General features: G+C 39.6%; 2 protein-coding genes across 4 annotated transcripts in view; one reads left to right on the top strand and one right to left on the bottom strand.

Annotated features, from left to right (window-relative positions):
- CRYBG1 (crystallin beta-gamma domain containing 1) overlaps positions 1-25,859 on the top strand; it is a 210,030-nt gene that overhangs the window by 172,545 nt on the left and 11,626 nt on the right. Inside the window, exons 9-18 of the mRNA XM_031012027.2 lie at positions 6,853-6,979; positions 9,038-9,073; positions 10,520-10,677; positions 11,650-11,776; positions 11,867-12,012; positions 18,932-19,058; positions 19,264-19,296; positions 20,521-20,633; positions 22,838-22,967; positions 25,556-25,695. Of these exons, the coding sequence (XP_030867887.2) occupies positions 6,853-6,979; positions 9,038-9,073; positions 10,520-10,677; positions 11,650-11,776; positions 11,867-12,012; positions 18,932-19,058; positions 19,264-19,296; positions 20,521-20,633; positions 22,838-22,967; positions 25,556-25,695 (1,137 nt within the window). The remainder of the gene's footprint in view (positions 1-6,852; positions 6,980-9,037; positions 9,074-10,519; positions 10,678-11,649; positions 11,777-11,866; positions 12,013-18,931; positions 19,059-19,263; positions 19,297-20,520; positions 20,634-22,837; positions 22,968-25,555; positions 25,696-25,859) is intronic.
- RTN4IP1 (reticulon 4 interacting protein 1) overlaps positions 19,688-25,859 on the bottom strand; it is a 76,013-nt gene continuing 69,841 nt past the window's right edge. For 2 of the 3 annotated variants that reach the window (XR_010134335.1, XR_010134331.1), the window contains exon 11: positions 20,545-20,889. The gene's annotated coding sequence lies outside the window, so the exon portion shown is untranslated. Of the gene's footprint in view, positions 20,890-25,859 lie in introns of all 3 variants that reach the window. The other variant, XR_010134334.1, reaches the window with a different exon arrangement.

Genomic DNA, 25,859 nt, shown 5'->3' on the forward strand with positions numbered 1-25,859 from the left:
AGAACACCAGAACTTATTCTATTATATATTTTTACCACATTTTCTTTATTCATTCATCTGTTGATGGACACTCAAGCTGATTCTGTATCTTGGCTATTACAAATAGCACTGCAAGAAACATGCAAGTGCGGGTATCCTTTGACATACTTGATTTCATTTCCTTTGGATATATACTCAGTAGTGAGATTGCAAGATCACACAGTAGTTCTATTTTTAATTTTTTGAGGAGACTCTATACTGTTTTCCATAATGGCTGTGCTAATTTATATTCCCACCAATAGTGTGGAAGAGTTCCCTTTGCTCCACATCCTCGCCAATACTTGTTATATTGTGTCTTTTTGATAATAGCCTTTCTAACTGGAGTGAGGTGGTATCTCACTGTGGTTTTGATTTGCATTTCCCTGATCTTGAGTGATGTGGAACATTTTTTCATATACCTCTTGGCCATTTGTATATCTTCTTTAGATAAATGTACTGTTTTTTGTGTACATTTTGAGTTATATCATTTGGTACCCCGTAGTCCTTGAAAGGCTCTGAAATTTTTAAAGGTGGTTAGTTTAGAAGTAGAAATTAGGAAAGGCTTTTATTTCCTCTGCATACCCTGTCTAAATATGACAAGAAATTGGGACTTTAACAAATATAAACCCAAAAGAGTGTCTATGAGATGTATTAAATATATTCAGTAAATCTGTTAATCAAGCATCTACCATGTGCCAGGTGCTTTTCTAGTCACTGGGAATACAGCAGTGAAGACATAAAATGATGTCCCCATTCTCCTGGAGCTGTCAGTCTAGCAGGAATAAACAACACAAATACATATATAATGTGTCAGATGGCAAAGGCTACAAGAAACATAAATTACAGAGGGGCAGGCATGTTGCTATTTTAGATAGGGTAGCTAGTAAAGGACTCTGGTGACATTTTAAGGAGGGACTGGCAGGAAGTGAGGGAGTCTGCCCTGGAGCTAGCTGAGGGAAGAGGGGCAGGGAGCCTGTCCCAGAGAGGAAGCACACCATTTGCAAAAGCCCTTCTGGGCATGCTTGGGCAATAGCTAAGAGGCCAAGGCGGCTGAAGCTGAGTGAAGTAGGAGGATAGGGATAGGACAGGGCTCAGGTCACATCTGGCCTTTCAGGCCTGGGGGAGGAGGATTTAGATTTACTCTACGTGGCATGGAAAATCATTGGCGAATTTTTATCTAACTTGTGTTATTAATAGAAGGATCAGCCTGACTGTTCGTATAGAAAATAGTCTGTAAAGAGGCAAAGGTGGAAGCCAAGAAACCACGTAGGATGCACTTGCAATCATACAGCCAAGAAGGGATGGTGGCTTAGACGTGCGATGGTGGTGGTGGGAAATGGTCAGATCTTGGATGCATTTTGAAGGTAGAACTAACAGCATTTCTGACAGATTGTGTGTGGGGTATGAGGGGCCAAGACATACCCAGGGTTTGGAACCCCAACATTTATTGAGACGAAAAAGACTTGGAGGAGCAGGATAGGAGAGAGAGTGAGATTCAGGAGCTCAGTTTTGGACAGGTTAAGGCTGAGATGCCAACTGCAAATTCAAGTAAGTGGGCAAGAAGGTGACTATGTGAGGCTGGAGTTCAGGGGAGAGGCTGGAGGCATAAATTTAGGAGTCACTGGCATAGAGAATGTATTTAAACCAGGCACAGGACACAGTCCCAAAAGGGAGTGGGTGTAGTTAAGGGAAGAGAAGGCACTTTTGTATTTAGAGACTGGGAAGAAAAGTGGGAATCTAAGCAAAAGAAAATGCCTTCATCTCTTGCTGCCTTTAATTTTTTTACATGAAAGAAGTCTATACACTTTTTTTTAAAGAATTGGTGTCAGGTTGAGAAACATCACTTTCCTTAGAAAAGAATGAAAAAGGCATCTGCTATCATATTTTAATCTCAGTGTCTGGAAGGTGTCATGACTCAGGCTTGGCTATGTTGAAGCACATTAATCTACCTTAAATGATATTTCTTACCTTTGCAGTAAGTTTAGCTTTGCCTCCTGGGTGGTAGTTACCAGCCTGTCACAGCTTACAATTTATGACAGGTTTGTGTCATGGTGGGCATCTTTTTTTCTGGCTGTTCATTTCTGTTGAACACTGCCTCAGATGTTAATTCAAAGTTTGGGCTCGTTGAACTTGGTTGGTGAGCTTAGACACCAGGTCATTAGTGCTTTTATAGATCTCAAAGGAAAGTCTCAAGGGGTTGAGAAGATGTCACTGATAGTAAGTACTGAAGCTCATTTTGCTTCTGTTGATGCACTGGTTCCCCTGAACTGGGATAAGAAGTCTTTGCTGTAGAGGGAACTCCTTAAGAGTCCATTAGGTGATTTATTCCAGGGCCCATTCACTCTAGATTAAGCTCTTCTACTCATACACAAAATAAGGGTGTTACTTGTCTTGTCAAATTCTTGTTTGAGGAAATGAGTAATTTCTAACTAAACTTGCCTTTCAGATTCTGTTAAGAGTAATTTGTTTTTAAATCTTTCTTTTAAGCAGCTGGCTAATCCTAGCACCCATCCTCCCAGAGGTGAAAGCATATTGGGTTTTTTGGGGGCGGAGTGTGTGTAGGAGTGGAAGTGGGGGGTGGTATATTTATGACGAACAAAAGCAAAGAAGTTTAGAACTTCAAAGGGAGTATAAAGATGATCTGGCCCAACACCATCATTTGACTGAGGAAGACAAGCTTTGGTCACTTTCTCCAGACTAGGGTTAGCTGTTAGCAGAATGTGTACTAGAATGCAGGTGTTCTAAAGTCAAGGGACTTCTTTTTTAATTGACAAACATTATTTGATCATTTTTACTGTGTAATATTTGACATATACAGAATAATATATGTATATATGTGAACTATGAAGCCCAATAATAAAACAATCCGCCGTGGACCCACCATCCAACTTACAACCTAGCCCATTACCAACATTGCTGCCCACCGTGGTTACACATGTAACCACACTCCTAAGATTACTCATATTGATGGGTACATCTCTATGTATTTTTTTCACTGCTGTGTAATAGTCACTGTATATTTCATTGTGGAATATACCATATCAGAGCCCAATTTTTTATTATAAAAGTTTTCAAACATACAGAAAAGTAGGAAGAATAGTTCAGTGAACACCAATGTACCATTCACTTTGACCCAATAATTGTTATCATTTTGCCATATTTGTGTTATTTTTCTGAGCACTTAAATGTACATTGGAGATATCATGACCCTTCATTCCACATAGGATTCAGCCTGACTCTCTTTCTAATGGTATTCCCCTGCATAACTATCATTATTACACTTGAGAAAATTCACAAAGTGTCCATGATAATATCTGTTCAATAGCCCATCACCAAATTTTCCCAATTGCTTCAGGAATGTCTCTTATAGATTTGCATTTTCAAATCAGGATCCAATCAAGGTTCATATAAATGCATTTGATTGTTCTGTCTCTTTTAAGTCTCTTTTTAAAAATCTCTAAAATACCCCATCTTTGTTTCCCAAGCCACTAACTTTTAAAAAGATTTAGGCCAGCTGTCTTAGAGAGTGTGCCACATTCTAGATTTGTCTGAGTGTTCCCTCATGCTACTATTTAGCATGTTCTTCTGTTGCCCGAATTTCCTATCTACTAGGGCTTAGGTCTTGAGGTATGGTTAGGTTCAGGCCAAACAGTTTTGGCACGGATACTTCATATAGGTAGTGCCATATATTTATATTGTATCACAGCAGGTGGCATGTGCTAACTAGCTTGCCCTTTAGCAATACCAAGTTTGATTGCTTGGTTAAAGTGGTGCCTCCTCCATCTTTCCATTGTAAAGGTTCATTTTCCCCTTTGACATTCATAGCCCCCTCTCTTGTGAATAACCTCAAAGTCAGTACATTCATATTTAATTTTTCAAGTATCCAGTTGGTTTCTGTGAATGGCCAACATTCATGTACAGCCATGTCTAGGGAACACAACTTAAGATCCATCTGGAAGTGCTGTTTTTGTTTAAGAACAAGTGAACAAGATAAGACTGATTTTTCTTGTGTGACTCAAAGGGTATTTCTAAAAGAGTAATTGGACAAATATTTTAAATAAACATATAGATGGCCATTGTTATTACTTTAACAATATTCATTTGTAGGTATACATTTGTTTGTTTAAAAAATAAGCTTGGGTTTTATAATCATACTGTTTGTTAAGTACCACTATAAAGTTGTACTTTTTAATCTATATTGGCGAAAGCTCATGACCTAAGTACATGGGAAAATAAAAGATTACCTTTAGAAACTGAAATAACCCCGCCTGGAGATAGTTTCCCCCTCTCCTGATGGCCTCATAAATAATGTATCTTATTGGAACAGAATTTAGAAAAAGTGAATCATACTCTTCATATGAGTTTTCAAATTCAAAGTCCACCCAGCATTAATAAATGTCTGTTTGAATTACCCAGCAGGCCTTCAGCACTCATTTACTAAGGAAGAACTTTCAGAACAGCAGTCTTTTCAAATGCATTCATTCATGTTTTCGGTTTTTTCACAAATTCCCCTCTACCCAGAATGACTTTCCTTCCATGAATGTTATGCAACTAAACCACATGCTTCAACAGAAGTGAAATGTTTAGTATTAGATGAATAAATCCCCTCTGAACTCAAGCTATAGAAGGAAAGACTTAATGAAAAGTGTACTTCGATAAGAATCATTTCAAAATCTCAGATCGCTTGCTCGTGAGCCATACATTCAGTTTTTGAAAAATTAAACCTGTTCACTTGTAAAGAAGTCAGACTTGGGACCTGCTTGGTTAGCCTAACACCATAATGTGTTACACAACTGCCATTATTTTGTTAGAGAACAAAATCCATGGGTAGTGTGCCTGTGATAGCTTTGAGCTCCAAAATACATGTAACGTATCCTTGGCTGTCATGCTTTAAACATAAGGAAGTTTAAAGTATCCTATTCTTAGCGTCTGTTTTCTTGTGGTTTAGAAGCATTACAGTAGTATTTAAAAGATAAGCCTCTTTTTTTCCTTAAGGTAACTTTTTTTGAAGCATAACATTTGTACAAAAAGGTACATAAACCCTAAATATATAAGCTGAGTGAATTTTCACAAAGTGAATACACAAGCGCAGTCACCATTCAGATCAAGAAAAAGAACATTCCCAGCATCGCAGAAACCCGTTTCTTTCATGCGTCCTCCTAGTCATCCTCACGCCCTCTTCCCCAGGAACCATCATCCTGACTTCTAACACTGTAGTTCTGACCTCTTACCCATATCCCACACCTGGCCTCCCAACATTCTTTCATGTGTGTGTTGTCAAATCATCAGTAGGAGCCTGGTTGTAAATCTCTGTATAATTAGAGAGTCTAGAGAAGTTACCACTTTATCCAGCGGAATCTTCACAAAAACCACCGCCAAAAATGTGCCTTGGGCCAAAATTGGGAAGAAGAAAAAAGCAAAGAGGGAGGTGTCAGACCCATTTTGTTGGTAAAAGATTTCATTTAGAGCCACTCTCTTCTTGGCATGGTGTTCTGGGGAACACAACATGGTGGAGTACCACGGCTAGGACATTTTAGCGAAACTAACCGAATTGGTGACTGTAAGTGATCACTAAGAAGTCTATGTTTGTTTATGAAGCAGGTACATTAACCCCTCTCTTATAGAAAAGTCACTTCTTCAGCATCCTCACCTTCTCAGAACCCTTCCCAGGAACGAAGATGTTTACAAGAAGACCTTGTAAACTTTAGAGACAGGGCTAGTAGGCATGGTTTTCTGGTTTCCTGATTTCTGGCACATTAGAGGAGGGTGGGGCTGCTGGTTCCCCAACTGAAGCAGAAGTGACAGCTGACAAGCTGATAGAAGGGTGTGGTATTGAAAAGCCATAACAATCAGAACCAAGAACTCAAAAAGCTTTGCGGCCTGGGAACAAGCAGCCCCACAGAACTTCAGAGCCCCTGAGGACACCACTGTGCATTAAATAATGCTCACAGTGATGATCCTGAGTAACTGTGAAAAGAGTAAACTGTGTTCAATGCACTTCCTGCAATGAGAAAAATTGCCATCACAAAAATGATTAGGGCTGGTCATGGTGGCTCACACCTGTAATCCCAGCACCTTTGGGAGGCCGAGGCGGGCGGATCACCTGAGGCCAGGAGTTTGAGACCAGGCTGGCCAATATGGTGAACCCCCCTCTACTAAAAAAAAAAATGCAAAACTTAGTCGGATGTGGTGGTGTGTGCCTGTACTCCCAGCTACTTGGAAGGCTGAGGCAGTAGAATCGCTTGAACCAGGAGGCAGAGGTTGCAGTGAGCTGAGAGCAAGCCACTGTACTCCAGCCTGGGTGACAGAACAAAACTCCGTCAAAAAAAAAAAAAAAATTGATTAGGAACCTGGTTCTGGAATCGGCTTGAATCATTCCAGCCTTTCATACTTATAGCTGTGTGGCCTTGGGCAACTTACTTAACTTTATCTATAAAATGGGGACAATAGCTTCTCTTCCTCATAGCATTGTTGTGAGGATTAGATGAAATTCTCAGTGGCATTCCTTGTAAGCTGTAGGGAGATGTTAGCTGTTACTAATGTTTGGCACCATGACAAATGATTAGATGGAACTTTGGAGCAATTAATAATATAAATTAAAATAAGGGGACAAAGCCAGCCAAGGAGAAAAGTAAAAGATCAAGAATAGGGGCATATAATGGCTTTATTTTTCCTTGAGTCTAGTGTGATTCTAACACCTGAGTCCAACCATTCATTGTGTAGGTCCGTATCCTCTCCTGTTCTTTTCCTCTCATCCTGGGTACCAGACAGAAGGAAAAACTGAAACAAATGATGAGTCGGCTCCCTTTCTTTCCTTCCATGGTGGCTATTTAGGTGGCTGATTTATGAAGAACCTGGATTTCAGGGTGTTCCTTTCATCCTGGAACCTGGTGAATACCCTGACTTGTCCTTCTGGGATACAGAAGCAGCGTACATTGGATCCATGCGGCCTCTGAAAATGGTAAAAATGAAATCCAAATGTTCTTGTGGTGACTCTTTGTCAGCTTGACGTGGTAATTCACAGGGTGTGACTTTGAAGCAATAAAGCTGACTTTTAAGAAACAAATTTGTAGTAGATTGGACCTATTGCTCAATAGAAATCATGGAAAGAATAACTTGCTAGATGCTATAGATTAAAAAAAAAAAAAAAAAGGGCAGGTAAAACTATGTCCTTTGTCTTTAAGGCATTCTCAGCCCTGCAGAGCTGCAGATGGGTGCACAAAGCTTCAGCGCGGTGTAGGTTTAACAAGTGAGGAAAGTGAAGAATTAAACATTGGTGGAAAAACAGGACAAAGATACATACAATTCCAAGTTGTGGGTGATGTGACAGAAAAGGGATAATTAGGAAAGCTTCATGCTAAATTAAATTCAGTCTTAAAAAATTAGCAGGATGATTTTTTAAATGGAGCTGTCGGTGAATGCACTGTGTGAGCTAGGGTGCAGCCTGGGAGAGAGCAGGGCACGCTGAGGACCGGCTCGGCTGCCGTGACACGAGTGGGTGGTGGCTTGGGGGTCGCTGGGGCTGGACCAAATGAGTGCTGTCCTCCCGAGTATCTGCTGTGGAAGCTTTGTGCTTCCTCTCCCTTGTCCCGGTGTCTTGCTTTGTTCTTTGTTTCTTCCGCTAGACTGTCAGCTTTGGGAGGAAGCAGGCGGCATCTGTCTTGTCCCCAGTGTTGAGCGCAGTGTGTGCTGCAGCATGGAAGTTGTTCCCTAAATAACCACAGTGAGATGAGGCCCCCATTACAAACATGTTTTTGAAGCTGCACTTCGCAGTTGTCTTCTGAGACAGTTTGAGACAAATTAGAAAGTTAGGAAGACAATTTTTTTTAATGTTAATTTTACCCATCCTTCCAAAGTATTTGGTTTAATTATCTGTATGTTTGCTGGTCTTAATGCAAATGATTTGGGCTTTTGTTTCTAAAATTAAACTCACTTTCAAAGAACAAAGTTTTGTTAGTTTTGTGAATGTATGAAAGAATTCATCCAGGTTTTAGGAGCAGTTTGTAATGATGATGAAAAATCTCCAAAGCCTATGGTGTTCGAACGGGATTACTTTTGAAAAGGTCATGTGCTTAGTTGTATTATCTCTGGTTTGCTGATAATATCAGCCACATTCCTTTTTCCTTTTTTTTGCTTGTTTTTTCATAAAAGTTAAGGAAACCAACACATTCTTTTATAATTATAGTTCATTTGGTGCCTTTGAGCATCCTTGGCGGTACTTTTTTTAAAAAGCTATTAAAGATATATTAATTTTAAAAAAATCCAACTTTCCCATTGCTGATTTAAACTCTTGACCTATTTAATATATTTGTGCAATCTCTTTTTAATGTAATACCATTTCTCTGATTTTAGTGAGTTTTTTTGTTTTTAAAAAGCTTTTTATTTTATAACAACCCCTCATAGACTCATCCTTTGGGATGTTTTAAATTTTATTTAACAGTTTATCTAATTATTCCATGAGTCCTCCAGATCTTATTATGTGAACTTCAACACATAATAGTTTCGTAAGCCCTGGTTGCAAAATCAAATACCTGCAGGGGCCAGGCAGCAAATACAAATGGCTGAGAGTTGAACCGAAGGGAATGGTAGAGACGGCAACCCCAGGCCTGTGCCCAGCTGAAGTATGAACTGAGGGCAGGATCGTTAAATGCAGAAGCCGAAAACAGCGGCCTGGGAGAATCTGGGTCCAGAGATGTCAGCTCTTGGAACTGCTTTTTCAAGAGAAGTATGGATTTTTATGATAAATTTTCCAAGTTAAAAAAAACTTACTAGGTCAAAAAACACTCCTACAACGCAGATCAGCTTATAGACTGCTTGTGCGAGGCTCCGTTCTAACCTGCCTTCCTCGTGTCTTCATCTGTATTGTTGGTAATTTTAGAACTATCTCACGTAAGTTAAAACAAACCGGAACGTAGTCACACTGAAATTCAATGGCTTACTATAAACTGCTATGGCTAATATAAAATGGTAATATATCAGTGAAAAACTATTTTTCTTACTATGTTATTGTTTTTTTCAGGGTGGCCGTAAAGTTGAATTCCCTACAGATCCAAAGGTAAAAATATATATGTATTTTTGTATGTATGTATATGTAATTATTTAAACATATACACATATATATGTACTTAATGTTATTCCCACTCCATCTCTATGAAGATATCGCATATATGACTTCTCATATTAAACCTCTGTCACACATAAATGCAGCCAAAGGAAGTTGCCAACTTACACTTGCCATCCTTCAGGGTGGAAGATGATGCTAATGGCACTGGTTATCACTAAGAGTACATTTAGCCATGGCTCAGAAGGGTCATTGTTATATTGAGTTAACAATTTGCAGTTGTATTTACTAATTGCAGGGCTTCTTGCTGCTTGCCAGTTAGCCAGGAAAAAACTTTTTCAAGACAAACTTTCCCTACTCCAAAATACCCTTTCTGCTATTCCCAATTCCCACATCGATGCCACACACTATAACTTTTTTCAATTTTCAATTTTAACACTACTTTAGAATCCTCTGGTTCCTTCTATGTGGTTCTAAATATCAGTTTTATATATACATATATATGTGTGTGTATATATATTTATTTTATATATATATGTATATAAATTATTTTAAAACTGTTTGGAACCATGGCTTTGGGCTATACCACATTAGGGAAAAAAAAAAAAGCCAGATTTTTTTTTTTTTCTTTTTACTATCTTATCAGATGCCATTATTTAGGGTCTTTTTGTGTGTGTGTGGAGACCAGGCCTTGCTCTGTCACCCAGGCTGGTATACAGTGGTACCATCACGGCTCACTGAAGCCTCAATTTCTCCAGCTCAAGCTATCCTCTTGCCTCAGCCTCCTGAATAGCTGGGACTATAGACATGTACCACTACACCCAACTTTTTTTTTTTAGCAGAGATGAGGTTTCACCATATTGCCCAGGTTGGTCTCAAACTCCTGAGCTCAAGTGATCCTCCTGCCTTGGCCTCCCAAAGTGCTGGAATTACAGGCGTGAGCCACTGTGCCTGGCCTAGTTAATTTTTTAAAATATGATTAGAACATTTTATTTTATTTTTTATTTTGTTTTATTTATTTTATTTTAATTTAATTTAATTTTATTTTATGAGACAAGAGTTTCACTCTGTCACCCAGGCTGGAGTGCGGTGACGTGATCTCGGCTCACTTAACCCTCTGCCTCCTGAGTTCAAACGGTTCTGCCTCAGCCTCCTGCGTAGCCGAGATTACAGGTGTGCATCACTATGCCCAGCTAATTTTTGTATTTTTAGCAGAGATGGGGTTTCACTATGTTGGCCAGGCTGGTCTCGAACTCCTGACCTCAAGTGATCCACCTACCTCAGCCTCGCAAAGTGCTGGGATAACAGGCGTGAGCCACCGCGCCCAGCCAGAAAATTTTAATTTGTGTGTCAGGACTTAGTGATATTAAATGACTGATTTAATGTTAAGCTGTTGGGATACTTCTTACAGATTACTGGTATATCTCATTTCTATTGTAGGTAGTTGTTTATGAAAAGCCTTTCTTTGAAGGAAAATGTGTGGAACTAGAAACAGAAATGTGTAGTTTTGTCATGGAGGGAGGTGAAACAGAAGAGGCGACTGGAGACGATCATTTGCCGTTTACGTCAGTGGGGTCTATGAAAGTTCTAAGAGGCATGTAAGTACATGGGTGACTTGTTAGGATTTCTTTTTTTTCCTAAATGTTAAGTAATAAATGTGCCCTTTCCCCCCTAAAAACAACATTCCTGATTCTATAGTATGGTGAATTTTGACAGTTATGTCCACATTCTCCTCAGCCTATAGTGACTGGATTTAAGAAAGCAGTTTGAGGCTGGGTGTGGTGGCGCACACCTGTAATCCCAACACTTTGGGAGGCCAAGGCGGGCGGATCACCTGAGGTCAGGAGTTCAAGACCAGCCTGACCAACATGGAGAAACCCCATGTCTACTAAAAAATACAAAATTAGCTGAGCGTGGTGTCACATGCCTGTGATCCCAGCTACTTGGGAGGCTGAGGCAGGAGAATCGCTTGAACTCAGGAGGCAGAGGCTGCGGTGAGCCAAGATCACACCATTGCACTCCAGCCTGGGCAACAAAGCGAAACTCTGTTAAGGAAGGCTGATACATTGGCCTGTTCAAGTTGATCAAATCTACAACCTTGCTTATTAGAATTATGCTCCAAGCTATTGAACAGTTTGATAGTTCGCTTTCTGATTTTTATATTTTTGCATTTTATAGATCTTGCACATTTCCCATAGAAGTGCACACTAAAATTGCTCTTGTAAATTGCTAACTCTTCATAATATTTTTGTTACTATTTGAAGTGAGTTTATCCAGTTTTGCTTGCTGAGGTTCTTTTGAGTCAGCCCTGATTAAACACACACACATACACACCACTCACACACACACTCCCCTTCCCTTTTTTATACAACTCTGATATATGTCTCTTAGGTTATTTTCTTGGGGCCATTCTGTTATTCTCCTAAATTTTAAAGAATTCCAATGATAATAAAGCAGAAGTTCATGTCTAGCTTTATAACTATTTGTATTTTTCAATGAAATTGATATGTACCTTGAAAAAATGTTAACATGTCTGGAAATGACTACTCCTCGTGTTCTTTATGTTGCAGTTGGGTTGCATATGAGAAGCCTGGATTTATAGGTCATCAGTATTTGCTAGAAGAAGGAGAATACAGGGACTGGAAAGCCTGGGGAGGTTACAATGGAGAGCTTCAGTCTTTACGACCTATATTAGGTGTAAGTAAAGGACAAGCTAATGGCTAATACTTGGTCTTCTTTGGATAATAAATGGCTAGCCTTTGAATTTTGAATTTTTTTTCTCCATAGGATTTTTCAAATGCTCACATGATAATGTACAGTGAAAAAAACTTTGGATCCAAAGGTTCCAGTATTGATGTATTGGGAATTGTTGCTAATTTAAAGGAGACTGGATATGGAGTGAAGACACAGTCTATTAATGTACTGAGTGGAGTGTAAGTGAAATAATCCAATTGGAATTTTAAACATGGGTTTTACCTTAGTTTGTTTTAAACTGGTAAGAGTCTATCACAGAGTAGGCATTCAATACACAAATATCTCAACAGCTTAACATTAAATCAGTCATTTAATAGTTGCTGTCATGATATTTTCGTTAACTCTCTTTAAAAATCTTTCTCATACCATCTCTTCTTTTTACGTTTGGGGTAGGCTTTGGGTATCATGATAGAAATCTACAGATCTGTTTCCCTTGTCATTCTGCACAGAAGGATAGTGAATTTTTTAAATGATGGAGATCAAATAATAATAATAGTAATCTAACATAAACCTGAGGCTGGGTCAAAGTCCCAGTAGATTTTCCTGTGGTCCTACACCTGTTCCAGTATATTTCTTCACTATTAGTTTGACATAAAAATAATTGTTCTATGTACGTGGAGTTAGCAGTTGACTGCTTTATTAGTGGTGAAGCAAGTTTTTATTGAAAGATGTTTAGTCAAGATTCTTTGGGATGAAGTGACTGCAAGCCAAGCTAGATTGGCTCAAGGGATTAAAATGGAACTTACTGGCTTAAGTAACTAAAAAGTCCTGGAGAAGATTTTGCTTCAGGCATGCCTGGATGCAGCGGATCAAACACTATCAGAACTTGGTCTCTGTGTCTTGACTGGGGTTTTTTCTGTGTTAACTTGACTTTAGGTAGGCCTTTTGCATTTGGTGGCCTGTGGCCACATTCAGCTTTTGTTCTCCTAACTCTTTTGTTTTTTTGAGGCAGAGTTTCACTCTGCCACCCAGGCTGGAGTGCCATGGCAAAATCTCAGCTCACTGCAACCTCTGCCTCCTGGGCTTAAGCGATCCTCCTGCTTCAGCCTCCCAAGTAGTTGGGACCACAGATGTGTGCCACCAGGCCTGGCTAATTTTTGTATTTTTTTTTTAGAGACAGGTTTTTGCCATGTTGCCCAGGCTGGTCTCAAACTCCTGAGCTCAGGTGATCCACCCGCCTTGGCCTCCCAAAGTGCTGGGATTACAGGCATGAGCCACCATGCCTGGCCCCAGCTCATTTCTTGCAGTGGAAAGAGCTTCTCTTTCTCACAAGTTCCATGTTTGACTTTGCTTTCCTAGGCTTGGGTCATGTGCACATGCCTGAACCAATCACTGTAGCCACAGAGATGGCCGTGTCTGGGCTACGTGTCCATCTCCAGAGGTGAGATGTAGGGTCTATCCCATAGGGGCCACTTAGATATGAATGGGGTTGGTGGTTCCCCAGGGACATCAGAAAGAGTGGGGAGATAGATGCCAGATGGGCAAAAACAGCAGATGGCTGTTATAGGGAGTTACATAATTATTCTTATAATCCAGGCTAATGTCTATTCTAATTTGTTATAAGTGAGAGTATTCTCAAATAGTTACATGAAATAATGTGACATTGATTATGCTGAAAGTGTTTGGTGTTAGGTTTTTGTTGTCATAGTGACATAGACTATTTGAATCATCCTAGCCTCAACCCCATTGTATCTCATGGGGCCTCCCACAATAGCCCTGGATATTTGAAATGTGTGTACAATGTGCTAAAAGTTGATGAACATGCTTAACTTTTACTCTTAGTAAATAGAGTAAAAAAAACCTTGTTCAACAAGTTCTTGTCTAGGCCGTTGCATGTGGTGCCATTTTGGCAGAGTATCAGTGATTTCCGGGTATTCCATTCTCAGCAGGAAATGCCTACTCTTGGGTCCTATTCTGGAGCCCTGACATTTTAGAATCAGTAGCCTGTTTGCAAAAGCCAGAAGTCATCTGAAATATAAGGTACAAGTTATCTGAAGTGTTGCTAGGGCTCTGCAGTATTTTAGATTGCCTTTAAAGCTAATTATTTAGGAGGAAAACATAGTGACCAACTTAGTCTGGTGAAACAGTTGTACATTTTGATACTCACCAGTTGTGTTGGTTCTATTAGTCAGAGCCTAGTCATCCACCCTGGCAGAGGAAGCAAAAGGATGCTGGGTAGAATGAATTCCCTTAGGTATTTTGTAGATGATGCTATTAACACAGGTAGAATTATTGTGCCTTGAGCCAATCTCCTTTCCTTTTTAACCCAGGCCTTGCTTACTTGAAATCAGTTTCGTTTATAAAGTGCTGCTATTATATGTTTCTATTTTTAGTCATTTCTAATTGCATTTCCTGGCTTAAGCTTTTTTTTTCTGGCTGTAGCAGTTAAGTTTTGGTAGAAGGGGGAAGTTGAAGGGAGCTACATACACATACGTGGACACACACACACCCCACTTCCTTTGAAATTCTTTGCATATGGAAGGGCTTTTGTATTTACCAGGGCCAGGTGCTTCCTCATATTTTGTTCCATTTGTCATTTGACAAGTATTTATTGAGGTCTATTATGTGCAAAGCATTGTATTATGTCCTCAAAGAAGTTACGGTATTTATGTAAAACATAATTATTGCTACAAAAGAGGTACAGATTAAATGCTCTGGGAATCCACAGCAGAGATAGATTAATTTCCAGTCTGGACACAGGGAAGGAAGACTTTGTGGAGGAGGTGGCATTGGAGTTAGGCCTGTGGGATAGGATAGGAAGGCTGAGATGAGCCAAGATGATGGAGGAGGACTACCTATTCACTTTTAATAGTTTCAAAGGAAAATTATTGTATTTTGATGGCTTTATTTTTATTGGCAATTAAGTATTTTAGCTTGGTTCTTTATTTCTTAGTATGGCACGCATTGTCAGAAAAAAACTCTTCTGAAGTTCTTGTTCCGTGAAAGTATCTCCCAGGAGGCTCACCATCACATGGGTAATACATCCCCTGGGCAGTAAACTCATCATTAGTCCTGAAACAGAGAACAGCCTTCAGGAAGGATGCCCATGAAACCAGCAACTGAGGTTTTTAGGAACTGCATTTGATTCTTACTGGAAATGTCGAAAGAAACTCCCTGCTTATCAGTTTCTAGTTCTATGCTATATTCTTGCTCAAATAGTGGAAACTGGGCTAGTTTTTTAAAACTAGGAGCAAAATGAAATATTTCTGGTATTCAGATGAAAACGAAAAGTGTTGTTGTTTTAAATTCTTTTTCCTTTGGCCTTCCACGGAAGGGCAGGTTTACCCTGCTGCCCTTATCTTCTGAGCAATTATTCCACCAGGCTGGGATCTGCTAGTACTTGTGTACATGCCTTTCCCCCGTCTCCCCACCAGTCTTTAAACAGAGGAGTGTTGATTCATGTGTACAGAATACATCTGGACAAGGACAGGGAGGGATTTTCTTAAGAGCCCCAAGTGTAAGTTGTAAGTAGACTCTCGGATCATAGAGCAGAGAATCTCAGATCCGGGTTTTGCGGCTTCTCCCCTCCCCCACTCCCCCCTATTCATGGGTGATTCATCAGGTGTCTTGGAGGGAAAACAACACTACTGTCAGTTCAAGTAACATCTTAACAAATTGTTTTCCGGCTTCAGCTTCAGTGAATTAGAGATAGGCTTAGCTGGGTGTTGGGTATTTACTTACAAGTAGTTTAGTTTCATAGGAAAATACAGTACCCATACTTGTTAGTAAAAAGAATAGAGTACTGGCTAAAGCTGCTTCCAGGGCTGTCCTCTCTCCTTGGCATTCAGCCTCCCACCTCACTGTCTTTTTTCCCTCCAAACCTTGAAGTCAAACAGAAAGGCCTTTAACCCTCTGATCTCTCTACTTGTTACAGACTCGGAGCCCTGGTGAGAACCCTTTTTTTGATGTGGCTCTACTTCTTTAATTGTTCGTTGTTTTTTTAAGTCCTAGTGTTTGTAACGTAGATTTTCTTTTTTTAAAAAATTTTATTATTATTATACTTTAAGTTTTAGGGTACATGTGCACAACGTGCAGGTTTGTTACATATGTATACATGTGCCATGTTGGTGTGCTGCACCCAGTAACTCTTCATTTAACATTAGGTATATCTCCTAATGCTATCCCTCCCCCCTCCCCCCACCCCACAACAGTCCCTGGAGTGTGATGTTCCCCTTCTTGTGTCCATGTGTTCTCATTTTTCAGTTCCCACCTATGAGTGAGAACATGCGGTGTTTGGTTTTTTGTCCTTGCGATCGTTTGCTGAGAATGATGGTTTCCAGTTTCATCCATGTCCCTACAAAGGACATGAACTCATCATTTTTTATGGCTGCACCAGTATTCCATGGTGTACATGTGCCACATTTTCTTAATCCAGTCATGTAGATTTTCTTGATGTGCAGACACTCCTCCCACATAGCCGTGCTCCCTGCTCTGGCTTTACTGTTGCTTCCTTTCATGCTGGGGGTAAAGCCTGAGGCCCTGTGGACGGAGGCAGCACATGCGGGTACCCGTGTGCTGTACAGCATCACGTGGTCAGCCCGGGGACCTTGGCCCACTCTCCTACTTACACTTGAAAATATGAACTTTCACAAAGGTTAAGTGAGTTCTTCAAAGTTATCTGAAAGTTAATGTCATGGCCACAGGCGGAGCCAGGTCTCCTCCTATCTCCTCACCTCTCAATGATAAAGAATAGGTTTTTAGGCCGGGAACAGTGCTCATGCCTGTAATCCTAGCACTTTAGGAGGCTGAGGTGGGTGGATCACTTGAAGTCAGGAGTTTGAGACCAGCCTGGCCAATATGGTAAAATCCTGACTCTACTAAAAAAAATAAAAAAGAAATAAAAATAAAAAAGAACAGGTTTTAAAAATTGCTAGTGAGGTTCTGAAATCGGGGGATGCGGGGTGGTAGGGGGCTGTATTTCCTGAAAGACTGAGTGGTGCATACAGCAGCTTCTCCATTTGGATGGCCGGGAGTGAGTGCACAGATGTTGGCTGTCATTAGCTACTTCTCACTGCAGATTTTGGCAGTGTTCTTTTTTTCCTTGATGGCTGTTCATATTCTAGTAATTACTGTACTTGAGTTTTTGTTTAAATCAGCCCTTTGGATAGTAAAATCATAATCTGCCCTAATTATAAAGTGTGTGGACTGTTTCAGGCATGGTTTACTAGAACAGTAAATGAAAGGGAACTTTCCAGGGCACATGGCAGGTTGGGTCACAAAGCAAGGAGAGCCTGGTGGGCCTCAGGACAGGTAGGTTCAGTCACGTTCTGGCCAATAGTCGATTGTGTCACCCTGGACAAGTCATTTCCCATTCAAAACAAATACCAACAAATACTTCCATGTGATGCTTCTTACCCATCTGTGGGCTTTGGAGGACAGAGATTTTGTCTTTTTCATCTTTGTATATCTAGTGCCAGTCTAGTTCCTGGCACCTGGTAAATGAATTAACTTACTGTGTCTTAGGTTTTTCCCATCTGTAAAATGGGAACACTAATACCTTCCTAGGAGATTAAATGTGATAACAGATGTGGAAACATTTTGCAAAGTTCTGATCACCCTACATAATACATACATAGATATTATTCCTTTAAGCTTTGAGAGGATCATGAGAGTGATGAGTTAATTGAAAAGATACTTCATGTCTTCAATATAATGGTATTAAGTATCTCCTTAATATAACAAAACTGAAAAACCTGTTCCTTTCAAAGACTTTATCTTTGCATAGGAAATAGCATCATTTAAATTGGTTTTGTTGATTTTCCTCTGGGTGTAGATCACTTAAAAGAGAAAAAACATTCCAAGAGAGATTTATTTTTAGTATTTCTGTGAGTTTGCTCAATTTTGTTTATTTAATTTTTACATATTTATGTGATGTTGGAAACACTGTTGGAAACAATATTTTAGTTCTGTTCTGCATTTTTAAAAGCATTTCTTCTGTTAACTTCTTTTTCAGTGTGGTTTGTTGTGTAATAGACACAGCTTCCTAAGATCTTTCTGCAAAAATATTTTAAGGTTGAGAATGAAAGGACTTATTGATTGCTTATTAAAAGAACTAGGTTCTTCTTGAAAGTCCTGTTTGTTTTGTTTCCTTAGAATACAATTAGAAAAAAAAAGCACAGAGAAGTATTGCCTTTGTAGCTTTCTCAAGAAATAGTATTTGATAAGTGAGAACGCCAAAAAGTTCATGTCAAGATACTCTTACGCTTACCATTTCTTTTGCATTAAGTTTTTTTTCAACTCTTATTTTAGATTCAGGGGGTACATGTGCAGGTTTATTACATGGGTATATTGCATGATTTGCTGAAGTTTGGGGTACGGTTGAGCCTGTCAACCAGGTAGTGAGCATAGTATGCAACAGGTAGTTTTTTAAACCCCCCTCCCTCCTGGCCCCTTTTGTAGTCCCCAGGGCCTATTTTTTTTTCTTCTTTATGTCCATGCATGACCAATGTTTAGTTCCCACTTATGGGCAAGAACATGCTCATAAGTATATGTTCTTGCTCATAAGTATTTGGTATTTGATTTTCTGTTTGTGTTAATTCGCTTAGGATAGTGGCCTCCAGTTGCATCCAAGTTGCTGCAAAGGACTTGATTTCATTCTTTTTATGGCTGTATAGTATTCCATGGTTTATATGTACCACATTTTCTGTATCCAATCCACCATTGATCAATGAACACCTAGGTTGATTCCACATCTTGATATTGTGAATAGTGTGGCAGTAAACAAGACACGTGCAAGTATCTTTTTGGTAGAATAATTCGTTTTCCCCTGGGTATATCCCAGTAATGGGATTGCTGGGTTGAATACTAGTTCTATCTTTAGTTCTTTGAGAAATCTTCAAACTGCTTTCCACAGCGGCTAAACTAATTTACATTCCCACCAGCAGTGTATAAGTGTTCCCTTTTCTCTGCTGGCTTACCATTTTGATTTGTCCTATAGACAAACCCATCTGCTTCTAAAGGTTAATGGAGAATCAGAAAAATTAAAATTCCAATTGGCAAAACAAATGAAAGTTTCTGTATGATACATAGTTATCCAAATATGTGATCGTTTTATATGTAAAATATGAACTCCAACAAGTTATTGCTTTTGTTTCTTAGATGGGTAGCCTATGAAAATCCTGACTTCACAGGAGAACAGTATATACTGGATAAAGGATTTTATACCAGTTTTGAGGACTGGGGAGGCAAAAATTGTAAGATCTCTTCTGTTCAACCTATATGTTTGGTAAGGAGTTATATTTTTGTATGAGAATATTTAACTGAATTCTGGATTTCCTTAGTGTGTGTTCCTGGTTCATGTAATAGTAATTGCTATGGAAAATATTCTGAGTTTATTTTTAGCAGTAATTGCTAATAATCTAGAAGAAAAAAACTTTTTCAATGTGTTTGTTCTATTCATTTCCTTTTCTCCTTCCTTTAAAAATTTTTAGGATTCTTTCACTGGCCCAAGGAGACGAAATCAGGTAACTTTAAAAATATTCTTTTATATTAATATATGAGGGGCCTTCCATTGAAAAGCTGAACTTATGTTTCAAATGTCAGACATTTGGGGCCGGGTGTGGTGGCTCACGCCTGTAATCCCAGCACTTTGGGAGGCCAAGGCAGGCGGATCACTTGAGCTCAGGAGTTCAAGACCAGCCTGACCAACATGGGGAAACCTCGTCTTTACTAAAAAGACAAAAATTAGCTGGGTGCGGTGGCTTGTGTCTATAAGCTCAGCTACTCAGGAGGCTGAGGCAGGAGAATTGCTTGAACCCCAAGAGGCAGATGTTGGAGTGAGCCGAGATCGCACCACTGCACTCCAGCCTGGGTGACAGAGACTCTGTCTCAAAAAAAAAAAAAAATCAGACATTTGGGACATTTTGTTAGTTTTACTCATTTTTATGCCTGAAAGCATAATTGTATTTAAAAAATAAGATTTAAGTTTACTTTAATGGTTAATTGACAGTAGTGACCCATGTCTAAATAATTCTTATAAAATGCTCTTATTGTATAAAGCTGAATTTTATATCATTACATTGACTCAGTTTATATTAATACATTGAGATTAATATTTCAAACAACAGCATCTAGTTATTGTGATGGTAAAATGAATTTTCAGATTTGCTGTGTCGACACTAGACATTTTTTATGGTCTCACTCAAGCTTTCTGAATGCTGATTCTTAACATCAACTGGAGTGTACATTTGTTATTTCGGCCTTTTAATGGAAGTGTTCACAGAGCCATAATTATAGAGGAACAAACACCACTATAGCCTCCTTTATTGGCATTCACAGGATTCTGATAGGTCAGCAAGTGTCTTCCATTGAGAAGGAAGGAAACTACACTATGTCTTTCCAAAATACTGTTTGTCGTTAATGTTAGAACTGATGAACAATAATTTCTGACCACAATAAAGCTTTAAAATACCTCACAGCTTCACAACAGGGTGTTCTATAGAAAGTTACCTTTGTTGTTGCATTTTACTTTGATGTCTCTGAATTAAATAAATAGTCATGAATGGTGCAGCTAACATGTTTCTCATTGATCATGAATGTAGACATGGAAAATTAAAGGATTTATAAAATTCATACCAGTTTACTGTAACAAAAGTCAACAGGTCATGTTTAGGTCATCATTTCAAAGGCTAAATTAGTTAATGTGTTTAGGAAAATAATTTTATGTGTTTCTGTTTACTTTTTCAAAGATTCACTTGTTTTCAGAACCACAGTTTCAAGGTCACAGTCAAAGTTTTGAAGAAACAACAAGTCAAATTGATGATTCATTTTCTACCAAGTCTTGCAGAGTTTCAGGAGGCAGGTAAGTGAAACAATGGCCTGGCAGAGCTGAATCACTGGAGTAAAACAGAATTCACACATCAGCAAGTATTTAGTGATGCCTGTTAGGTGCTTGGCACTATGCGAAACCACCATCTTAGTCCAATGGCGTGCTTCGCGACATCTGAGTACCAGACGCCAGAGGACGCGGGCTTCAGGTTGTTTGGAGAAGCTGAAGATCATCTCATTGTGTAATGGAATTCAGAGCAGGTTCTTTACTCTGTATGTCTTTCCATCATCTAGAAAGGGAGAGTTGGGCTCTAGTTAATCCAAGGTACCTCCCAAGGTGGATTGTTTAAAGGACAGGATCGGCACTCTGCATTAACAGGAAGCTGGAAAGTGCACGCTGGAGTGGAGCTGGGGGACACGCGAATCAGGGAGCACACCAGTCTGGCTTGCTGGGAGGGCTTTGTACTGGGAGGAGAAGCAAAGCTGAGCACACTGAGTTTAGATGGCTTCCACAGGAAATACAAGACTCAGGGCAAAGGCAATGGGCTCAAAGTGCCATGCTGAAACAATCCTTGTACAAAAGCTTCATGGAGAGGGGAGAGCCCAAGGTCAGGGAAACTCGGTCAGGAAAGCCTTGGAGCAATCTGTGCAAGAGCTGTTGAGGATTTAAGTCTCTTAATAATAGTAGTAATAGTGCCTTTAATCATGTGGTTCTTTATGGTTGAAATAATGCTATCCTATCCTTTAGTATTGCACAGCAAAAAAGCACTGACTTTGCATTCAAATACACAGATGGAGGCCGGGTGCAGTGGCTCATGCCTGTAACCCCAACACTTAGGGAGGCCGAGGCAGGCAGATCACTTGAGGTCAGGAGATCGAGACCAGCCTGGCCATCATGGCAAAACCCTGTCTTTACTAAAAATACAAAAATTAGCCGGGCATGGTGACACACCTGTAATCCCAGCTACTTGGGAGGCTGAGGCAGGAGAATTGCTTGAACCCAGGAGGCAGAGGTTGCAGTAAGTTGAGATCATAGCACTGCACTCTAGCCTGGGCAACAGAGCAAGACTCTGTCTCAGGAAAAAACAAAAAAGGCAAATACATAGATGGATAGTAAAGCTTCCTAGTTTGTTGGACATACTGCTACCACATCCCCACTCCTCTTTATCCCCTGCCTGCTTCATTTATTACCTCCAGTCCTGTGCATGTTTAAAATTACCTGTCTCAGCTCACTAGAGTATTAACTTCAGGAGAGCAGGGACTTTGGTTCTCTGCTGTATCCCCAGCAATAGAAAAGTACCTGACACACAATCCTCAAAAGGCATTTGTTGGGTTAAAAACAACAACAACAGGGCCGGGCACGGTGACTCACACCTGTAATCCCAGCACTTTGGGAGGCCAAGGCGGGCGGATCACGGGGTCAGGACTTCGAGGCCAGTCTGGCCAATATGGTGAAACCCCGTCTCTACTAAAAATACAAAAATTAGCCAGGTGTGGTGGCATGCACCTGTAGTCCCAGCTACTCAGGAGGATGAGGCAGAAGAATTGCTTGAACCCGGGAGGCAGAGGTTGCAGTGAGCCGAGATCATGCCACTGCACTCCAGCCTGTGTGACAGAGCGAGATTCTGTCCCCCCGCCGCCAAAAGAAAAGAAAAAGGAAAAAAAAAAAAAAAAAAAAACCCACAAACTTCTAGGGAAGCATGGCAAATCACCATTTTATGAATAATGTTGATACCAGAGAGGCTAAGTGACTCATCTAAGTCAATATAGTATTTTGACTCCTGGCCCAGTGCAGAGGTATTAGAAATGAGGATAGAGGAGTGTGTGAGAAATTTTGGAAGGAAATCAATAGACAAAATCAATAGGCCTTGGTGATTAACTAGTCACAAAGCTTGAAGAAGGATTATTCAAAGAGGACTTGAGGGCTTGAAGTTCCACTGGCTGGGCAAACGGTGGCACCCATGAGAAGAACAAGGAAGGCTGGAGGCTGGGGAAGTCAGAAAGAATGTGGAGAAAGAAGTTTATTTCCCAAATGCAAAGTTAACTTACTTATTATGAATATTATTTTGCCACAAGCAGAAATGCAATAAATATATCCAAATATTCTTGAAGAAAGAACTCTGTTTGCCACAAGCATTGTGTTTATTTTATAGCAGGCCACCTCTAAAAATCAGACTTCTTGAATAAGAGTGCTCAAGTTGCATATTCTGTGCATGTGTGTGGTTTTTCCCATTGTAGCTGGGTTGTATATGATGGAGAAAATTTCACTGGTAATCAATACGTGTTGGAAGAAGGCCATTATCCTTGTCTGTCTGCAATGGGATGCCCGCCTGGAGCAACTTTCAAGTCTCTTCGTTTTATAGATGTTGTAAGTATGTCATTGTGAATAGTGTTGCAGAAATGTATGCCTCATATAGCTGATGGTCAGAGTGAGGTAACCAGCTGGTAGAACCTGCTCTTAAAGTTAGTTAAGGGCTTGGAGATGGAACTGTCCATTTGGCTCTGTGTACATCTAGTTTATTGATTCTAACTGGTACACGTTTTCCACCACCCTGTTTTACTCACTTAATCCTCATATGCATATCCCTATGGACCTGAGTGGGAGTCTCTTGGACTATATATTAGGAGTAGAATTACTGGATTTCACATGTAAGAACAGGCAGTTTAATTCAATACTGCCAGATCCCACCACTTGAGACTCCCACCAGCAGTACACATTGTTGCCATTACTGAATATTCTCTCATTCTAATTTTTGTCAACTTGATAGAATGAGCAGAAAGCATTATGTCATCATTGGGTTAATTTGTATTTCACTATTAGTGAGGCTGGTATCTCTTATTTATAATTTGCATTTTCTATTCAAGGAATTGTGTATTGTATCCTTTGCAATTTGGCTTCCTCTATCTTTGGTTGTTATGATTGAAGAAATTCCTTATAGGTTTTTAGTCTATTATTATTCTGTGTTTTAGAGATTTGCAATCAAATGACTTCTCCCAGTTTGCCACTATGTGCTAACCCAGATTATAGTGCCCTCTTTTGGACAGAAATCTTTCAGTTTGATGTAGCGGAAGTAATATTCAATAGAACAAAACTGCAAGATCATGTTCAGATATTAAAGTCTGGAAGTATCTGTCGTTTCTGACATTTTTATTAGTTTTTGGTAACTGCTTTCTCATAAAAAGCTTTAAACACATGTAATTGCTCATTTTAGTTTTAAAGGTAGGAAGAACATATGTGAGTTGGTTTTCATCTCATCCCTGCCTGCCTGTTTAAATAGCAAAAATGCTACTGAGACATGAAAATAGTAACAAACATGAAATGAGGTAGTAAGATTCATTAGCTTACAAGTAATGAATAAGACTTTGATTGTTATTCTGCCTAGAATTCTAAAAGCTACCTACAAGTATATATTTGAAAATTTCAATGCCTTCCCTCAACCAGAACTTGGCATATATGCTCACAACACTCTGAGGCTATAGATGACATCTTTTTATGTTTTAATTGTGAGGAAATGAATGTTTTACCCATATGAAGACTACATATCTTTGTGACTTAATACTTCAAAATTATTTAATTGCTTTTTAATACTAAAGTGTTTAGAACATTTTTGGGCATGCCATCTCAAAAGTGCAATAAAAGTGCAAAGTAGTAATACTACTATAATTTTTGTCTTCTTTCCTCCGTGTATGTTTTATATAAACTAATTCCTAGACCACACAAACTACTTCTACACACTAACATGCTCTGTTTACTGATGTACAAAATCTTTTTACAAGTCAGGACACATCCACATAAATGAAGCAGTAAGGTACCGCACCCTTTCCACAAACTTTAAGCAGGATAGGGAAAAAATTGTAATCCCCACATGCTTTTTTTTTTTTTTTTTTTTTGAAATGGAGTCTCACTCAGTTGCCCAGGCTGGAGTGCAGTGGCATGATCTTGACTTGACTCACTGCAACCTCCGCCTCCCAGGTTCAAGTGATTCTCTAGTCTCTCACTCAGCCTCCAAAGTAGCTGGGATTACAAGCATGCACCACCATGCCCAGCTAATTTTTTGTTTGTTTGTTTGTTTTTGTATTTTTAGTAGAGATGGGGTTTCACCCTGTTGGCCAGGCTGATCTCAAACTCCTGACCTCAAGTGATCTGTCCACCTCGGCCTCCCAAAGTGCTGGGATGACAGGCGTAAGCCACCGTGCCCGGCCTCCCACATGCTTTTTAATACATCATTTATGATCTTAGCAGTACTATCATTAGAGATTAATGTAGAATCAAAAGTGTCTATAATCTGAAAAAACAGGCATAAGCTGCCAACTTTTCATTTTGCTGAACAGTGAACGTTTGTGCTGTTGTCCTCTTTAAAATGATTGACAGTTTGAACATAGAGCTTCCATCCTGTTGTTTTTTTCCTCTCCTGACAATGATTCCTACAGGAAAGTTTGGGAGCAGGAGTACACAGAATCATTGTCTTAGTGATGAACAGAAAAAAAAAAAAAAGACATTTGAAAATACATACAAGAGGAAGGTTCCCTGATTAGGCAATACCACTGTACACTAAGCGACTAAACATCAGATGCCACAGCCCTCTGACCCTCGGCAATTATGTCCATGACTTTCCAGCCCCTCCTTGTCCCAGTGAAAATGGCTAAGTCAAAAATAAATGCCATCAGAAGTGTTGATATTCCCAGCATATACCCATTTCTCTTTTTTTTTTTTCCTGTTTTACAAACTATTTATATTTACCTGCCTTCCTATGCAATGGAGAAACTAACTGCCCCTCTGTGCTTTCTCTCTAGCTTGGAGTACACAAACATCCAGGCTCCCTTGGAAAAGGAGTTTATGGAAAGGCCAAATCTAGCAGATTTTTTGTGCTTTGTCCTTGTAACAAGATGATTTTCACATAAGTTTGAATTATTAACAAAGATGAATAACTGAACATTGTTTTTGTTCCTCAATAGGAATTTTCTGAACCAACAATTATTCTCTTTGAAAGAGAAGACTTCAAAGGAAAAAAGATTGAACTTAATGCAGAAACTGTCAATCTCCGATCCCTGGGATTCAACACACAAATACGCTCTGTTCAGGTTATTGGTGGCATGTGAGTTACCTACCTGTTGACTCAATAAAATAGATCATTTTAAAAATCAAGTTTGGGCTGGGCACAGTGGCTCACGCCTGTACTCCCAACACTTTAGGAGGCCGAGGTAGAAGGCTCATTTGAATCCAGGGGTTCAAGAAAAGCCTGGGCAACAAAGTGAGACC

This window comes from Gorilla gorilla, chromosome 5, assembly GCF_029281585.2.
Source record: "Gorilla gorilla gorilla isolate KB3781 chromosome 5, NHGRI_mGorGor1-v2.1_pri, whole genome shotgun sequence".
NCBI lineage: Eukaryota > Metazoa > Chordata > Mammalia > Primates > Hominidae > Gorilla > Gorilla gorilla.